Consider the following 13,994-nt stretch of genomic DNA (forward strand, 5'->3'; position numbering starts at 1 on the left):
AGGAAGAGGAGATAGTGATCATGGGAGGGAGCTGGAGATGTCTTCAATTTTCCTGGTGGGGGGGAGCCCCTCCCGGCCCCCACTATGCTCCCCTCTTCCTCTGAGATCCTGAGAGAGACAGACAGGTGCAAAGGACGACCCAAAGCTACACAGGTGCCCTCTACACATTCCCTCCCTGCTCCTCCCTCCCTCCCCCGTTCCTGCCCCTAAGGATGCCTCCATTCTTCAGTTCACAAGTCCTGATGCCGGGATAATGGGGAGATGGAGAGCAGACAAGAGTCGTTCTGGGGACATAAAGACACATAAAATGCAGCCACATGTCCGCAAAGGGACAGAAAAGGCAGGGAGGGAAGGGGGCTGTTATGTTTCTGTCACCTTAGAGGCTTCTTTCCATTCGGGGGTGACCTGGGTGTGTCTGGGCAGTCCTGGAGGGGTCTGCTGCAGGCTGGGGGAGGGGACGGCGGGGCACGCAGCATTGCCATAGGGGGAAGGGGTGAAGGCAGGAATGACGACCACTGTGCACGTGCACGTGGAGAGAGTGGATGGGGGAAGGCATGGGGCCGGGGAAGGAAGACAGAGGAGGTGGTAGAGGGGGTACCACGGCGGTGAGGTACAAATGTCCCATTACCCCATTCCTTCACATTCTGTCATGCCGGGGGGGATGGAAGAAACAAATATTGTCACAGGTGTAGGAAAGGTGCAGGAGAGGACAGAGTGGGGAAGATGGGCCCCTGCTGGGAGTCTCTCTCCGAGAGTCAGTAAGCCCTTTCTCCACCTACAGCCCTGCCCCTCATGTTTGTGGCCTCCGTGTTCGGGGAGTGGACGATCGAACCCCTGACCCCGCCTCCCAGCACGCCCAGTTTGGATTGGGACTCCCCACCCAGCGGGCTCAGAGCGCCCCTGGCCAGGCCTAGGGAGCGCAGAGGGGAAGAACTCGTCCTTCGACTGCGCCCCGAAGGCCCGCACCCTCGGGGGGCGTGGCCGGGCCCCGCGGGGCTCCGAGCTCAGGGATTGGCCCCGCCCCCAGCCCGGGCCCCGCCCCAGCCAGGCCCCGCCCCAGCCAGGCCCCGCCCCTCCGCGCCCGGCTCCGCCCCGCTCTCCGCGCGGACCCGAGCCTGCGGCGCTAGGAGGGCTTCCCGGCTCGGGGTCCTGTCGCATCCTGCGGCAGGGCTCCGGCTCCGGGTTCGCGGCGCCCGCCTCCCGCGCGAGGAGCCCCTGAGAGGTTGAGGCGCAGGCTGCTCCCCGGACTCCCGGGCCGTCGCCACCGACCGCCCCGCTCGCTCCATCTCCCACTGTGGTTCTGGGCCTTGGACCTAGCAGCTCCTCCTCCATCACGATCGAGCTCTTGGGCGTGGCTCTCTGCCCCACTCTTCCTTCTGCGAAGGAGCAACGGAAATCTTTTTTCTTTTTTTAAGATTTTATTTTTATTTATTTGAGACAGAGAGAATGAGATAGAGAGAGCATGAGAGGGAGGAGGGTCAGAGGGAGAAGCAGACTCCCCGCCGAGCAGGGAGCCCGATGCGGGACTCGATGCGGGACTCGATCCCGGGACTCCAGGATCATGACCTGAGCCGAAGGCAGTCGCTTAACCGACTGAGCCACCCAGGCGCCCGAACCAACCGAAATCTTGATGGGAATTAAGCAACTCGCCCTCCGGAGGGCACGGAAGTCACCTTTTTTCTATTTGTAAAATATAATCTTTTCTTCTGCTCCTTTTAAAAACTATATTTTATATATGTATATATATGTAAATATATAATATGTAAAATATAATATATAAAATATATATTGCACTTTTCTTATTTATTTATTTAAATTTTAATTCCATTTTAGTTAACATACAGTCTCAGTTTCAGGTGTACAAGACAGTGATTCAACACGTCTATACATTATTAGGGTATATTTTTAAGGTACAAATTACATACAGAGAAATTCGCCCTTTTCAGTGTAAAGTTCAGAGATTTTTTTTTAAAAGATTTTATTTATTTGAGAAAGAGAGAGAGAGAGAGAAACAGCATGAGAGGGGAGAGGGTCAGAGGGAGAAGCAGGCTCCCCGCCGAGCCAGGAGCCCGATGTGGGACTCTATCCCAGGACTCCGGGACCATGACCTGAGCTGAAGGCAGTCGCTTAACCAACTGAGCCACCCAGGCGCCCAAGTTCAGAGATTTTTGACAAATGTATATAGTCATGTAACTACCACCACAACTGAGAAATGAAAGACTTCCATCACCCCTGTAAATTCCCCTGTGCCCCTTTGTGGTGAACCTCTTCCTCAATTCCAGTCTCTGGCAACCCCTGATCTGTTTTCTGTCCCTTGTAGTTTTGCCTTTTCTATAATGTCCTATAAATGGAATCGTACAATAGGTAGCCTTTCAAGTCTGGCTTCTTTCGCTTAGCTTAATGTATTTGGGATTCATCCATGTACTTATTATTATTATTATTTTAAAAAAGATTTTATTTATTTATTTGACAGAGAGAGAGACACAGTGAGAGAGGGAACACAAGCAGGGGGAGTGGGAGAGGGAGAAGCAGGCTTCCCGCCGAGCAGGGAGCCCGATGCGGGGCTCGATCCCAGGACCTGAAATCATGACCTAAGCCGAAGGCAGACGCTTAACGACTGAGCCACCCAGGCGCCCCTGTACTTATTATTTTTTATTGTTGAGTAATATTTCATTGTATGGATACATCAGAGTTTGTCCATTTCTTAGTGGAGGGCCATTTGGGTTGTTTCTAATTTTTTTTTAAAGATTTTATTTATTTATTTGAGAGAGAGCGAGAGGGCGCACAAGCAGGGAGAGGGGCAGAGGGGAAGGGAGAAAGAAAATCCCAAGCAGACTCCCGTTTGAGCAGGGGACCCCATGCGGGGCTCAATCCTAGGACTCCAGGATCATGACCTGAGCAGAAGGCAATCGCTTAACCAACTGAGCCACCCAGGCGTCCCCCCCTCCTTGTGGTTTTAATTTCTGATTCTCTAATAACTAATGATTCTGAGTATATTTTCAAATGTTTATTGGCCATTTGCGTATCTTCTTCAAAACTTCTCAGCTTTTGAAAAAACTGGGTGGTTTATTTTCTCACTACCGCGTTTTGAGAGTTCTTTATATATTCTGGATATATGTCCTTTATCAGATAAGTGATTTGAAAATATTTTCTCCCATTCAGTGGCTTGCCTTTTCATTCTGGTAAAATGCGTTTTTTTCAAAGAGCAGGAATTCTTAATTTTGCAGTCACTTCTTGCTTTGTTTTAAGCACGATGTTTTTCTATTTGTTCAATTGGTATATACAAGGCAATGGAGTTTCCCGTAGAGGCAGAACTAAGCAAGTGGGACACCATTGTTTCCCCATGTATCCAAACTCTGCAGGTCAAGGGACATTTTGGGGAAGGCGGCCGGGCAACCCAGATTTCCTTAGTATGTGATCATCAGACCATCGCATGGCACCAGCTAGAAGCTTGTTTGTGACCTCTGCGTTGTAATGGGATGCCCGGGTCCTTAGTACACACTAGAGTTTGAAGAATAACCAACAGTGACTTTCACAGACGCAAAAGGGAAGCCATCTTGCAGCTCCTGGGCTCTGGGTGTTGACATATTCTGGCAACATCAGGGGCCCCGAAGCTCACTACAAAGGAGATGCGCACTGGTGTGTGTGTGTCCGGGTGAGCCCGCCTGGGGTAGGGCTGTTTCTGGTTGTTGTACAGGCAGCAAAGCAAGTCCCTGTGGACCATTGAGGAGTGACAAATAAGCCTATGTTGAGTCTGAGTCCACATTCTCCAGGTCAGCCCTACCCTTGGTCACTGAGAGGCTATTGTCCCATAATGGATGTCCACGGGCCCACGCCGTCAGGTGGGACAGGAAGCACTTTCCTTTTTGGAAAGCTCCCAGCCTTGCACTCCATTCTGGCTTCCACTCTGTCCACGTGCCGGCAAGTTATCCCTATTTTTATTTTTTATTTTATTTTTTTAAGTAATCTCTATGCCCAGGGCACCTGGGTGGCTCAATCAGCTAACTGTCTGCCTTGGGCTCAGGTAGTGATCCCAGGGTCCTGGGATCGAGCCTCGCGTTGGGCTCCCTGCTCAATGGGGAGCTTGCTTCTCCCTCTGCCTCTGCCTTCCCCCCACTCCCCGGTCTCTCATGAATAAATAAAATCTTAAAATAAGTAACCTCTATACCCAATGTGGGGCTCAAACTCACAACCCCGAGATCAAGAGTCGAGAACTCCCCTGACTGAGACAGCCAGGTGCCCCCACATTATCATTTTTTTTTGACTGCTCGGCTTCCTTTCTTTTGGGGAACTGTCCCTCTCCAAGTCCGTGTGGCTCTGGTGGGCTCTCCGTCAGGGCATCCACCTTCCCACCTCAGAGGTGGATAGGTGACCCAGTTGAGGCCAGGCAGACTCTGAAATTTGGAATCCCAATTGGGAATAGACAAGGATGGAGGAGGTTGGTGGGGTACAATGTGGGGAAGCAGTGAGCAGGGGGGCCAGTTCCTGCACAGGATTCCCCCGTGCTCCCCTGGCTCCTGAACTGGACGTTTGGCTTCCTGTCTGAGTCTGCGTTCACTCACTATTGCCCCAAGACGTTCCTTTTTGCCTAACTTCGTCAGTCTGGGTCGGTGCTTGCAACCAGAGAACTTCCACTGATAGGCAATCATGTTGTTGGCCAGGACTGCGCCTAGACTGTAACGCTCCCTGGTGCCTCCGACCTTGTGGTTAAAAGGCAGCCCCTCTGAATAGATGTTGGGGTGGTTGTCTTGGGGGGCGGTTGCACCTTTACGAGATATCGAACAAAGCGCCTCTTCCTCCCGGTCAATGGAGACCACTTAGAGGGGTGTCCCTTATTGAGCAGAATGCAGACTGAACCTCAGTTCTCGCTCACTCACCCCACCCCCCAGCTGTGGGCTCTTGTGCAGTGCACATCCTGCACAGCCTTCTGCGGAGACCCTGTTGTCAGGTCCCACCCCACCCTTCCTTCAGCTCTCTTCTCCTCCTTCCACCTGCCCGTTTACCTCTTCTAAACGTTTACTTGGACGGCATATAGGCTGATAACAGCTATGTTTACTTTTGTAGCCATAGTTAAGTCTTCCGTGCTTTGTCCATCTGTTGACTCTAAAAGTTGAAACTCAAGCAACAGTGTTTACCTTATATATTGTGACTACATAAATAGCTTTCATTGCAGACCTAGGAATCACTAAGATTGCATTTCCTTTCTTAGACTATTTTTGATTACCTTTTGAAAAACAATATCTGATACATTCACGGGATCATATGAATTTTTTTTAAGATTTTATTTATTTATTTGACAGACAGAGATAGTGAAAGAGGGAACACAAGCAGGGGGAGCAGGAGAGGGAGAAGCAGGCCTTCCGCCAAGCAGGGAGCCCGATGTGGGGCTCGATCCCAGGACCCTGGGATCACGACCTGAGCCGAAGGCAGACGCTTAACGACTGAGCCACCCAGGTGCCCCTTCACAGGATCCTGTGAATTATATGTTAGTTATAAGTGATCATTATATAATGAATACCTGTGCACCTATCCTAATTCAGGAACCAATAACCTATTACCAATAACATGTATGTACAGTGCAGTCCTCCCAGTCCCATTCCCCTGCCTCCCCTGGGAAATAAAATAACCACTATTCTATATTCTGCATTTATCATTCCACTGACTTTTATTGTTGTTTAAATTTTTATTTAAGTAACCTCCACACCCAACATGGGGCTCAAACTCACGACCCCAAGATCAAGAGTTGCACGCTTCTCTGACTGAGCCAGCTGGGCGCCCCTCTGCTGATTTTTAAAACTTACCATGCCATCATAGTATTATGTGTGCTTAAACAATAGTTTGTTTAGCTGTGCTTGTTTACGAGCTCTATAAAAATGGTATCATGTTTATAGCGTAGTCTTCTGGGAGTTACTGATTTTCAGGAAACATTATATTTCCAAGATTCTCTCATGTTGTTTTGTGTTACCGTTAGAACTGCTTGTTAGGATGAGAAACTCCTAGAAATTCCAGGAAAACGAAAACAGATCCAAGGAAGGAAATAAAATCCTGATGATCACCAGCTCTGCTCAGCCTCCTGACCCGGTTGCCCCTGACCATGGCCAAGGGTTCTAAGGATGGCCCTTGTCCCTGGCAGGGCCAGACCATGTGCGGACTTGGGACTGAGAGGTCTCCACTCTGGTGACCAAAAGAGTAAGACAGACAACTTGAGGTGTGAAGGTCACGTCTCTCACCACATGGACCAGAGGAGAAGAGGAGGTCGGTCTGGGGAGGAGGAGAAGGACGCTCAGGGACGAGTGGGAACAGAGCCAGGCTGTGTCTCCAAAATTCCTATGTTGGCAAGCTAACCCCAAGGTGATGCTTTTAGGAAGTAGGGCCTTTGGGGGGGGAATAGGTGATTAGGGGCCTTTGGGAAGCTCTGTCCTCACGAATGGGGTCAGTGTCTTTTTTCTTTTTTAAAGATTTTATTTATTTATATCAGAGAGAGAGCGAGAGAGGGAACACAAGCAGAGGGAGTGGGAGAGGGAGAAGCAGGCTTCCCGCTGAGCAGGGAGCCCGATGCGGGGCTCGATCCCAAGACCCTGAGATCATGACCTGAGCTGAAGGCAGACGTTTAACCGACTGAGCCACCCCGGTGCCCCGAAAGCCTGTGTCCTTAACCACACATATCACCGCCTCCACAGAGTAAACCAACTCTGGTGGGATTCAAACTCACATCCCAAATCCGAAAGGCTTTTTCCTCGGGAGAATTCCCAGGGTCTCTCTTCTCCCAGGAGCCACTATGATCAGGCTGCCCCAGGTGACTCAGATCTACTTTCCTGTAACTTAAAAGGGAGGTTAGAAAAAAAAACAACCTTCAGCTTGTGGGGCGCCCGGCTGGCTCAGTCGGTAGAGCACATGACTCTTGATCTCGGCACTGTGGGTTCAAGCCCCACGTTGGGTGTAGAGATTACTCAAAAAAATAAAATCTTGGGCGCCTGGGTGGCTCAGATGGTTAAGCGTCTGCCTTCGGCTCAGGTCATGATCTCAGGGTCCTGGGATCGAGTCCTGCATCGGGCTCCCTGCTCCTTGGGAGCCTGCTTCTCCCTCTGCCTCTCTCTCTCTCTGTCTCTCATGAATAAATAAATAAAAATCTTAAAATAAAATAAAATAAAATCTTAAAAAAAGGAAAGATTTCGGGTTGGGTGACACCCCCCCACCCGCTCCTTATCCTATGTGCTTCCCCTTCCGGTGCTGAGGGGAAAAAGAAGGGAAGAAGGTACAGAGAAGAGGGAAGGGAATGGCAACTGTCCACCAGAAGTGAGTGGAGGTGGGAGGGAGGGGAAGGGGTAGGGGAAGCCGTGAGAAGAAGACATTGCCAAAGAACAACGGAGGGAGGCTGTTTCCCTGAGGACAAGCATCTCCTCCCTCCTGCTCCGTCTGTCAGCATTTGGGGGTAAGGTCAGGGGAGAGGACTTAGGAAGAGAAGGGGACACCCTCAGAAACCACAGCTCTTAGGAGTGGGGCTGCCGCGGTGGGCCCCTCCCCCACTTGATGACCCCCACCCCCACCCTTCAGGAATATTCCGTGGCGGTTAGGGGCCCTGTCCTACTGGATGGGTTGTTCTTTCCCAGACCCCAGGCCCTGTGGCGCCAGGTGCTCTGCTGGATAGAAATATTTAGAAGATGAGGGACGACTGAGCCCAGCAAGAGAAGGGGGAGATGGGGTGGAGGGGACAGGGGGAGACAGGGGCTGCTCAAGATGGGGGCAGGGGACTTTAGGGATGAGTTCCCGGGGTCAGGAGGAGAAAGGGATGAGCACCAGACACTTGGAAAGGAAGTCAGATGCTGAGAAGCAGGATGGGGCAGAGGGAAGTCTGGCTCAAGAAGAGCGGGTAAAGAACTCCCTCTCTGAGCCCAGAAGTAGCAGTCAGGGGCTCAGGGATTACAGCTCAGAGCCCCGGAGGATCTCCGTGTTGCCCCTGTGGTGGAGAATTACACACAGCTCCCGCTGGATAGCGCAGGTCCTGGCCTCAGAGCTCAGCCTGGTCGCCTTCGCCCTGATGCTGGTCATGGTCTTCTCCAAGAAATGGCTGTGCCCCTCTCAAAGCCGCTTCTACCAGCGCTGGCCCACCAACGTCAGCGCCAGAATCTACACGGCCACTCACGTCATGTCCATGGGGCCCCTGCGGATCTGCAAATCCAAGAGCTGTTCCAACTCAGAAAATTGGAATGGTGAGACCCTCCCCGCCCCCACCGCACCCCAGGGCTCCAGTCTGCCTTGGTCACTCCGGGTCACCCCGTGCCCTTGTCCCCTCCTTTGGGTCATCCCTAGTGATCTGGCCCGCAAGAGGGCTTCACTGGAGGAGACCACCGAGGACGGGTCTTCCTGCCCCCATCCATTCTGTCCAAACCGCTTTGCCTGACTCAGATCATTGCTTCTGCGAAGACTCAGAGCCTGGTCTGTGGCTGTAACAGGGCTGTGAGGGGCATGGACTCTCAGTGCTGGTGAATCACTCCTTAATCACACAACTGCCCCTGTTCTATGGGGAGAAGAGCCCCAGCGAGGTGGGGATTGTCTTCCTCTAGCCTTGTGTACCCTGAGCTTCCAGTTTCGGGAGGAGCCCCCTGGTCGCTCTCCCTCCCCAGCCCTGGTCCCAGCCCCTTCTCCTCCCTTCTGCCTCAGGCCTTGCTCTTCTGGGCCAGCTCTGGGTTTCCACGTCTGGTTTCCTCGTTCCTTCTTTCCCAGGCTCTCGTGGCCCTTCACGGCCAGTTCCTGAACTCAGTACTCCATGCTCTCCCGCACCTCCCAGCTTCGGGCCTCCTTGCTCAGCTCTTGTGCGAAACCAGAACTTTCTATCTCCGTGATCCCCGTTCCGTGACTTCACTCTCGTTAACAGTAAAAAGATAATAATAAAAATAAAAGTTACGCGGCTCTTAGTTTCTTCCATTATGAGAGAAATGCATCTTTCTCGCAATAAATTTGGGGAAACAAAAAGCTACCATTTATTGCATACGTATTCCATTTGCTCGATAGATCCTCAACCAACCCTAAGGAATAGGGATGATCATCCTTCCTGTACGGATGAGAACACCGAGACTCAGATAAAGTACCTTGCTGAGGGTCAATATTTGACTGTTTTTCCCCTACAAAGAGAGCAGGTTTAGAATTCTAATTCGGGCGTGTCTGGCCCCAAGACTCTCGGAGGCACCTGCCTTGCTCTAACCGAGCTCCTCAAAGACCAGCCCCAAGCACTCAAGTTTCTGCTAGGCTTTAAAAAAAATTTTTTTTGAACAAGTTTTGAACGGTTTTTACACAGCTGTACTCATTCTTCATAAATAACCTTATATCTTTTACATTATTTTAAGTATTCAATTTATATTGTTTAAAAATTTATCTTTGGGGTGCCAGGCTGGCTTAGTCCGCAGAGGGTGTGACTCTTGATCTCGGGGTTGTGAGTTTGAGCCCCATGCTGGTTGTAGAGATTATTTAAAAATAATTTAGGGGTGCCTGGGTGGCTCAGCCGGTTAAGGGTTTGCCTTCGGCTCGGGTCATGTTCCCAGGGTCCTGGGATGGAGCCCCACGAGCCCCACGCTGGGCTCGCTGCTCAGCGGGGAGCCTGCTTCTCCCTCTCCCTCTGCTCCTCTCCCCACTCATGTTCTCTCTCTTGCTCACTCTCTCAAATAAATAAATAAATAAAATCTTTTAAAAAAATAATTTAAAAATCTGTACGGAAATTTATTTTTATGAGATGCAGTAAATGTTTCCCTATTATAAGTTAATAGACATATATATCAACTAAATAGATTGTCATCTTTTACTTGAATTTTATTTTTCTATTCTTGGTAAAATTTATTTTTCAATGTCATATTTGCAAAAAAAAGGAGCAACAAAATTTGTTAATGACTTTTTTTTTTTTCTGTGTTTAGTGTTAATTCTTTGGTATCGATTTCCCAAAGTGGCTTTACCGGATGGAAGAGTTAAATATTTTAAGGTTCTTCATAAAATGTTCCATGTTGCTCCCAAAAAGTGTGATAGCAATTTACCTTTCCACTAACAATGCACAAGAAGGCTGGTTTTATTGTATCTTTGTTGGCAATGACTGTTAATTCTAAATATATAAATAGATAATTTTTTTCTGATAAGAAAAAGTTAGTTGCACAGTTAGTTATTGTGGGAAATGCAGAACGTTTAAGAAAGAAAATAAAACTGACCTAAAATTTGCTCATATAGATATAATCACAGTTGGCATTGCCAGTGCATTTACTTCCAGTCTCTTGTGTGTGAATGTGTGTGTATGAGATATCTATAAATACAAATACACATATACAAATAAACATATATTTATTTGTATCTTGATAAATGTATATATTTATATTTTCAAAACCGCAATTCTCCATGCTCTGGGTTGCAAACTCCCCTTTGCAGTTCTAGGTATTTATTCCTGTCATTAATATTTCTATAGCATCACAAGTATTTAAGATTTATTTGATTAGGTAGTATGTGAATGGAGTGGAAATGGAAGCAAAATGAAAGACGACACAGGGGGCGCCTGGGTGGCTCAGTCGTTAAGCATCTGCCTTTGGCTCAGATCAGGATCCCAGGCTCTGTGGGAAGCCTGCCTCTCCCTCTCCCACTCCCCCTACTTGTGTTCCCTCTCTCCCTGTGTCTCTCTTTGTCAAAAAAAAAAAAAAAAAAAAGATGACACAGCAAAGGGAGCCCCCCCACCGCTGGCCTCTAATCCCCACTCCTGGTTCCTCGTTTCTTTCGAGACATCTTCTGTTTGGAGACAAACATCTATCATATCATTTTTAAAAAAGATTTATTTAGGGGTGCCTGGTGGCTCAGTTGTTAAGCATCTGCCTTTGGCTCAGGTAATGATCCCGGGGTCCTGCGATCAAGCCCCACATGGGGCTCCCCGTTCAGCGGGGACTCTACTTCTCCCTCTCCCACTCCCCCTGCTTGTGTTCCCTCTCTCGCTGTCTCTCTCTCTCAAATAAATAAAAAAGATTTATTTATTTATTTAAGAGAGAGAGTGAGAGAGAGAGAGAGTCGGGGGGCGGGGCAGAGGGAGAGGGAGAGAGAATCTCAAGCAGACTCCCTGCTGAGTGAGGAGCCCAACATGGGGCTCAACCTCAGAACCCCGAGATCATGACCTGAGCCAAAACCAAGAGTCGGACGTTTAATCGACTGTGCCCCCCCCCCCCGGTGCCCCCGTATCATTTTTTTTAAAGATTTTATTTATTCATTTATTTGAGAGAGTGAGAGAGAGAGAGCACATGAGAGGGGGGAGGGTCAGAGGGAGAAGCAGACTCCCTGCCGAGCAGGGAGACCGATGCGGGACTCGATCCCGGGACTCCAGGATCATGACCTGAGCCGAAGGCAGTCGCTTAACCAACTGAGCCACCCAGGCGCCCCTGTATCATTTTTTTAAAAATATTTTATTTATTTGACAGAGAGACAGCGAGAGAGGGAACACAAGCAGGGGGAGTGGGAGAGGGAGAAGCAGGCTTCCTGCTGAGCAGGGAACCCGATGCGGGGCTCGATCCCAGGACCCTGGAGTCATGACCTGAGCCGAAGGCAGATGCTTAATGACTGAGCCACCCAGCCGTCCCCCTCCCATATCATTTTTTAATGAATGCATAATAATCCAACGAATGGGTACAATACATTTAACAAATCTCTCCTTGGACATATAAGTATCTGTGCAGAGAAGATCCCTGCACACAGATTTAGTGCTGCTCTTGGATTATTTCCTTACCATAAATTCCAAGAAGCATTGCCAAGTCAAAGGGTCTTAACCTTTTACATTATTTCTGATATTTTGTGCCAGGTCACTCATCGGAAATGCTGACCTGTGGTAGCGTATGAGAGCACCTCTTCTCTCTAAATTCTTTCCTATACCAGGTGTCATCAATTTTGTCTTGATCTTTGCTGATTTGATAGGTTAACAAATCACATTTACTTGGCAATTCTTTGTATTGAGCTTCATGTGTATATGGGACTTTTGTATTTCTTCTTTTGAGAAACACACTTCAAGTCCTCTGTTTTTCATTTTTGTATGGTTGGGATTATCAAACAATCTCCATATCAATAATCCTTGCTTATTTAATGAGTGAAAGTGATACTTCATTGTAATCTCACATGTGCATTTCTGGGGCACTTGGGTGGCTCAGTCGGTTAAGCGTCTGACTCTTGATTTCGGCTCATGTCCTGATCTCAGGGTCGTGAGATCGAGCCCTGCATTGGGCCCCCACCCCGTGCTCAGTGAGGAGTCTGCTGGAGTTTCTCTCTCTGTCCCTCTGCCCCTCCCCCTGCAAGTTCTCACTCTCTCTCTCTCAAATAAATAAATAAATCTTTTTTAAAAATGCACATTTCTTTAGTTAACCTTTTCTCATGTCATTCTATTATATACTTTTTCTCCTTTGTGAATCCTAAATTCGTCCCGTTTTCTCATTTTCTCCAGATAGTTTTAAGCTGTGGACAAACCACCCAATCTTCGGGGTGGCCATGATAACTTTCTGCCTGGCGCTGGTGCTGGGCCTTATCTTCACCGTCTGGTTGCACCTGCCGTACCTACCTGGTCTTCAGAGACTGCCCTTCTTTAGCTGGGTTGGGACTATCATGAGCTTCTTTGAAGGTACCCCCTGGCTCTGGAAAGTGGTCCTTAGTTTCTCCCAAAACACATCTTCCTGGGTACTTTTCCCTCTTCCTTTCTTTGGGGGTGGGGTAGGGGTCTGGTGGGTGGTGGCTGAACAAAACTGGTGGTCCTTGAGAACTGAGCTCCGTCATTTCCTCATCCTGGGAGAGGTGGGGTTGGAGGGGTTGATCGTGGTTTGTGGCTGTATCCCAGAAGGTGAGGGAGAATCTCCGTGGGGTCCTCAGGTAAGAATAAGATCTCTCGCGTCCCTGTCTCCTAGTTATCCTTATTTTCTTCACCCTGATGTTGTTTCCTATTAACCTCTGGATCTTTGAGTTGAAGAAGAATTTATCAGTCCCCATCGGCTGGAGCTATTTCATAGGCTGGCTGGTGTTTGTCCTCTATGTCACCTGTGGTGAGTGGCCTGAGGGCCCCGGGCAGGAGGGGACATGGGTGGCTCGGGGCAGAGGAAGTGTGCAGGGAGGGAGGCAGGTAACCCCCAAGGACAAGTTCTTAGGGAATTATCTTCCCTTTGGCCTCACCTCGCTGGCCACTTTCTTCCGGTTCTCCAAATTTCCTCTCCCCCATCCCTTTGTGCTTTCCCAGCAGCCCTCTGTTACTTCAACCACCAACACTTCTGGATGGTGATTATGAACCGTCCCTGTGGCACTAAGTTCTGCAGCAACTGCTCCAGCCCTCTACAAAACTTGCTGAAGAAGCCGGTTGTCTCACATGCCTCTATCACCCAGAGGGAAGTCCCGGATCCTGAGCAAAAGAAGGCATCTTTGTAAACTTGTCGGAAATCCTGCCCATTCATCTGCATCCCTGTCCTCATCCTTTCTCACAACCTTGGGGGGGTGGTTGGCCTTCATCACTGCAAGGAGTTAGAGAGGGAGAATATTACTTTTCCTCCTTGTTCCTGCTTGCTTATTGTTGGGGCGATGTGGAATAAATGGTCTCTTGTTTATCATGTCTGGCTGTTGTTGAGACAAGACAACTTGAAGGAGGAGAAGGAGGGAGAAAGAACAACTTTGTTTCCCAATTGTTCCTCCTCAGGAGCCTTTTGGCACCCTTTGGTTCCCAGAAGTGCCCAATCTCTCCTGTAGCACACGGGAGTTTTGTTCACCCACCACCCACCAAACCCTTACCACACCCCCAAAGAAAGGAAGAGGGAAAAGTACCCAGGAAGATATGTTTTGGGAGAAACTAAGGACCATTTTCCAGAGCCAGGGGGTACCTTCAAAGAAGCACATGATAGTCCCAACCCAGCTAAAGAAGGGCAGTCTCTGAAGACCAGGTAGCTATGGCAGGTGCAACCAGACGGTAGTAGGTGTGCCCATGTGTGTTACGATCTCAACATTTGTTAGTAGGTAAAGGG

General features: G+C 49.2%; 1 protein-coding gene across 1 annotated transcript; it reads left to right on the forward strand.

Moving 5' to 3' along the window:
- The first annotated feature begins 7,094 nt into the window (after window positions 1-7,094).
- On the forward strand, window positions 7,095-13,739 carry ODF4 (outer dense fiber of sperm tails 4). Its single transcript, XM_064582833.1, is given in 3 exon segments — window positions 7,095-7,851; window positions 7,853-8,210; window positions 12,897-13,739. Coding segments are annotated over 3 exon segments (840 nt in total). The 5' UTR covers window positions 7,095-7,737; the 3' UTR covers window positions 13,265-13,739.
- Window positions 13,740-13,994: the final 255 nt, after the last annotated feature.

The sequence above is a fragment of the Mirounga angustirostris genome, unplaced genomic scaffold (genome assembly GCF_029215605.1).
Source record: "Mirounga angustirostris isolate CCGP_5_RB_7025 unplaced genomic scaffold, mMirAng1.0.hap1 SCAF_17, whole genome shotgun sequence".
Classification (NCBI taxonomy): domain Eukaryota; kingdom Metazoa; phylum Chordata; class Mammalia; order Carnivora; family Phocidae; genus Mirounga; species Mirounga angustirostris.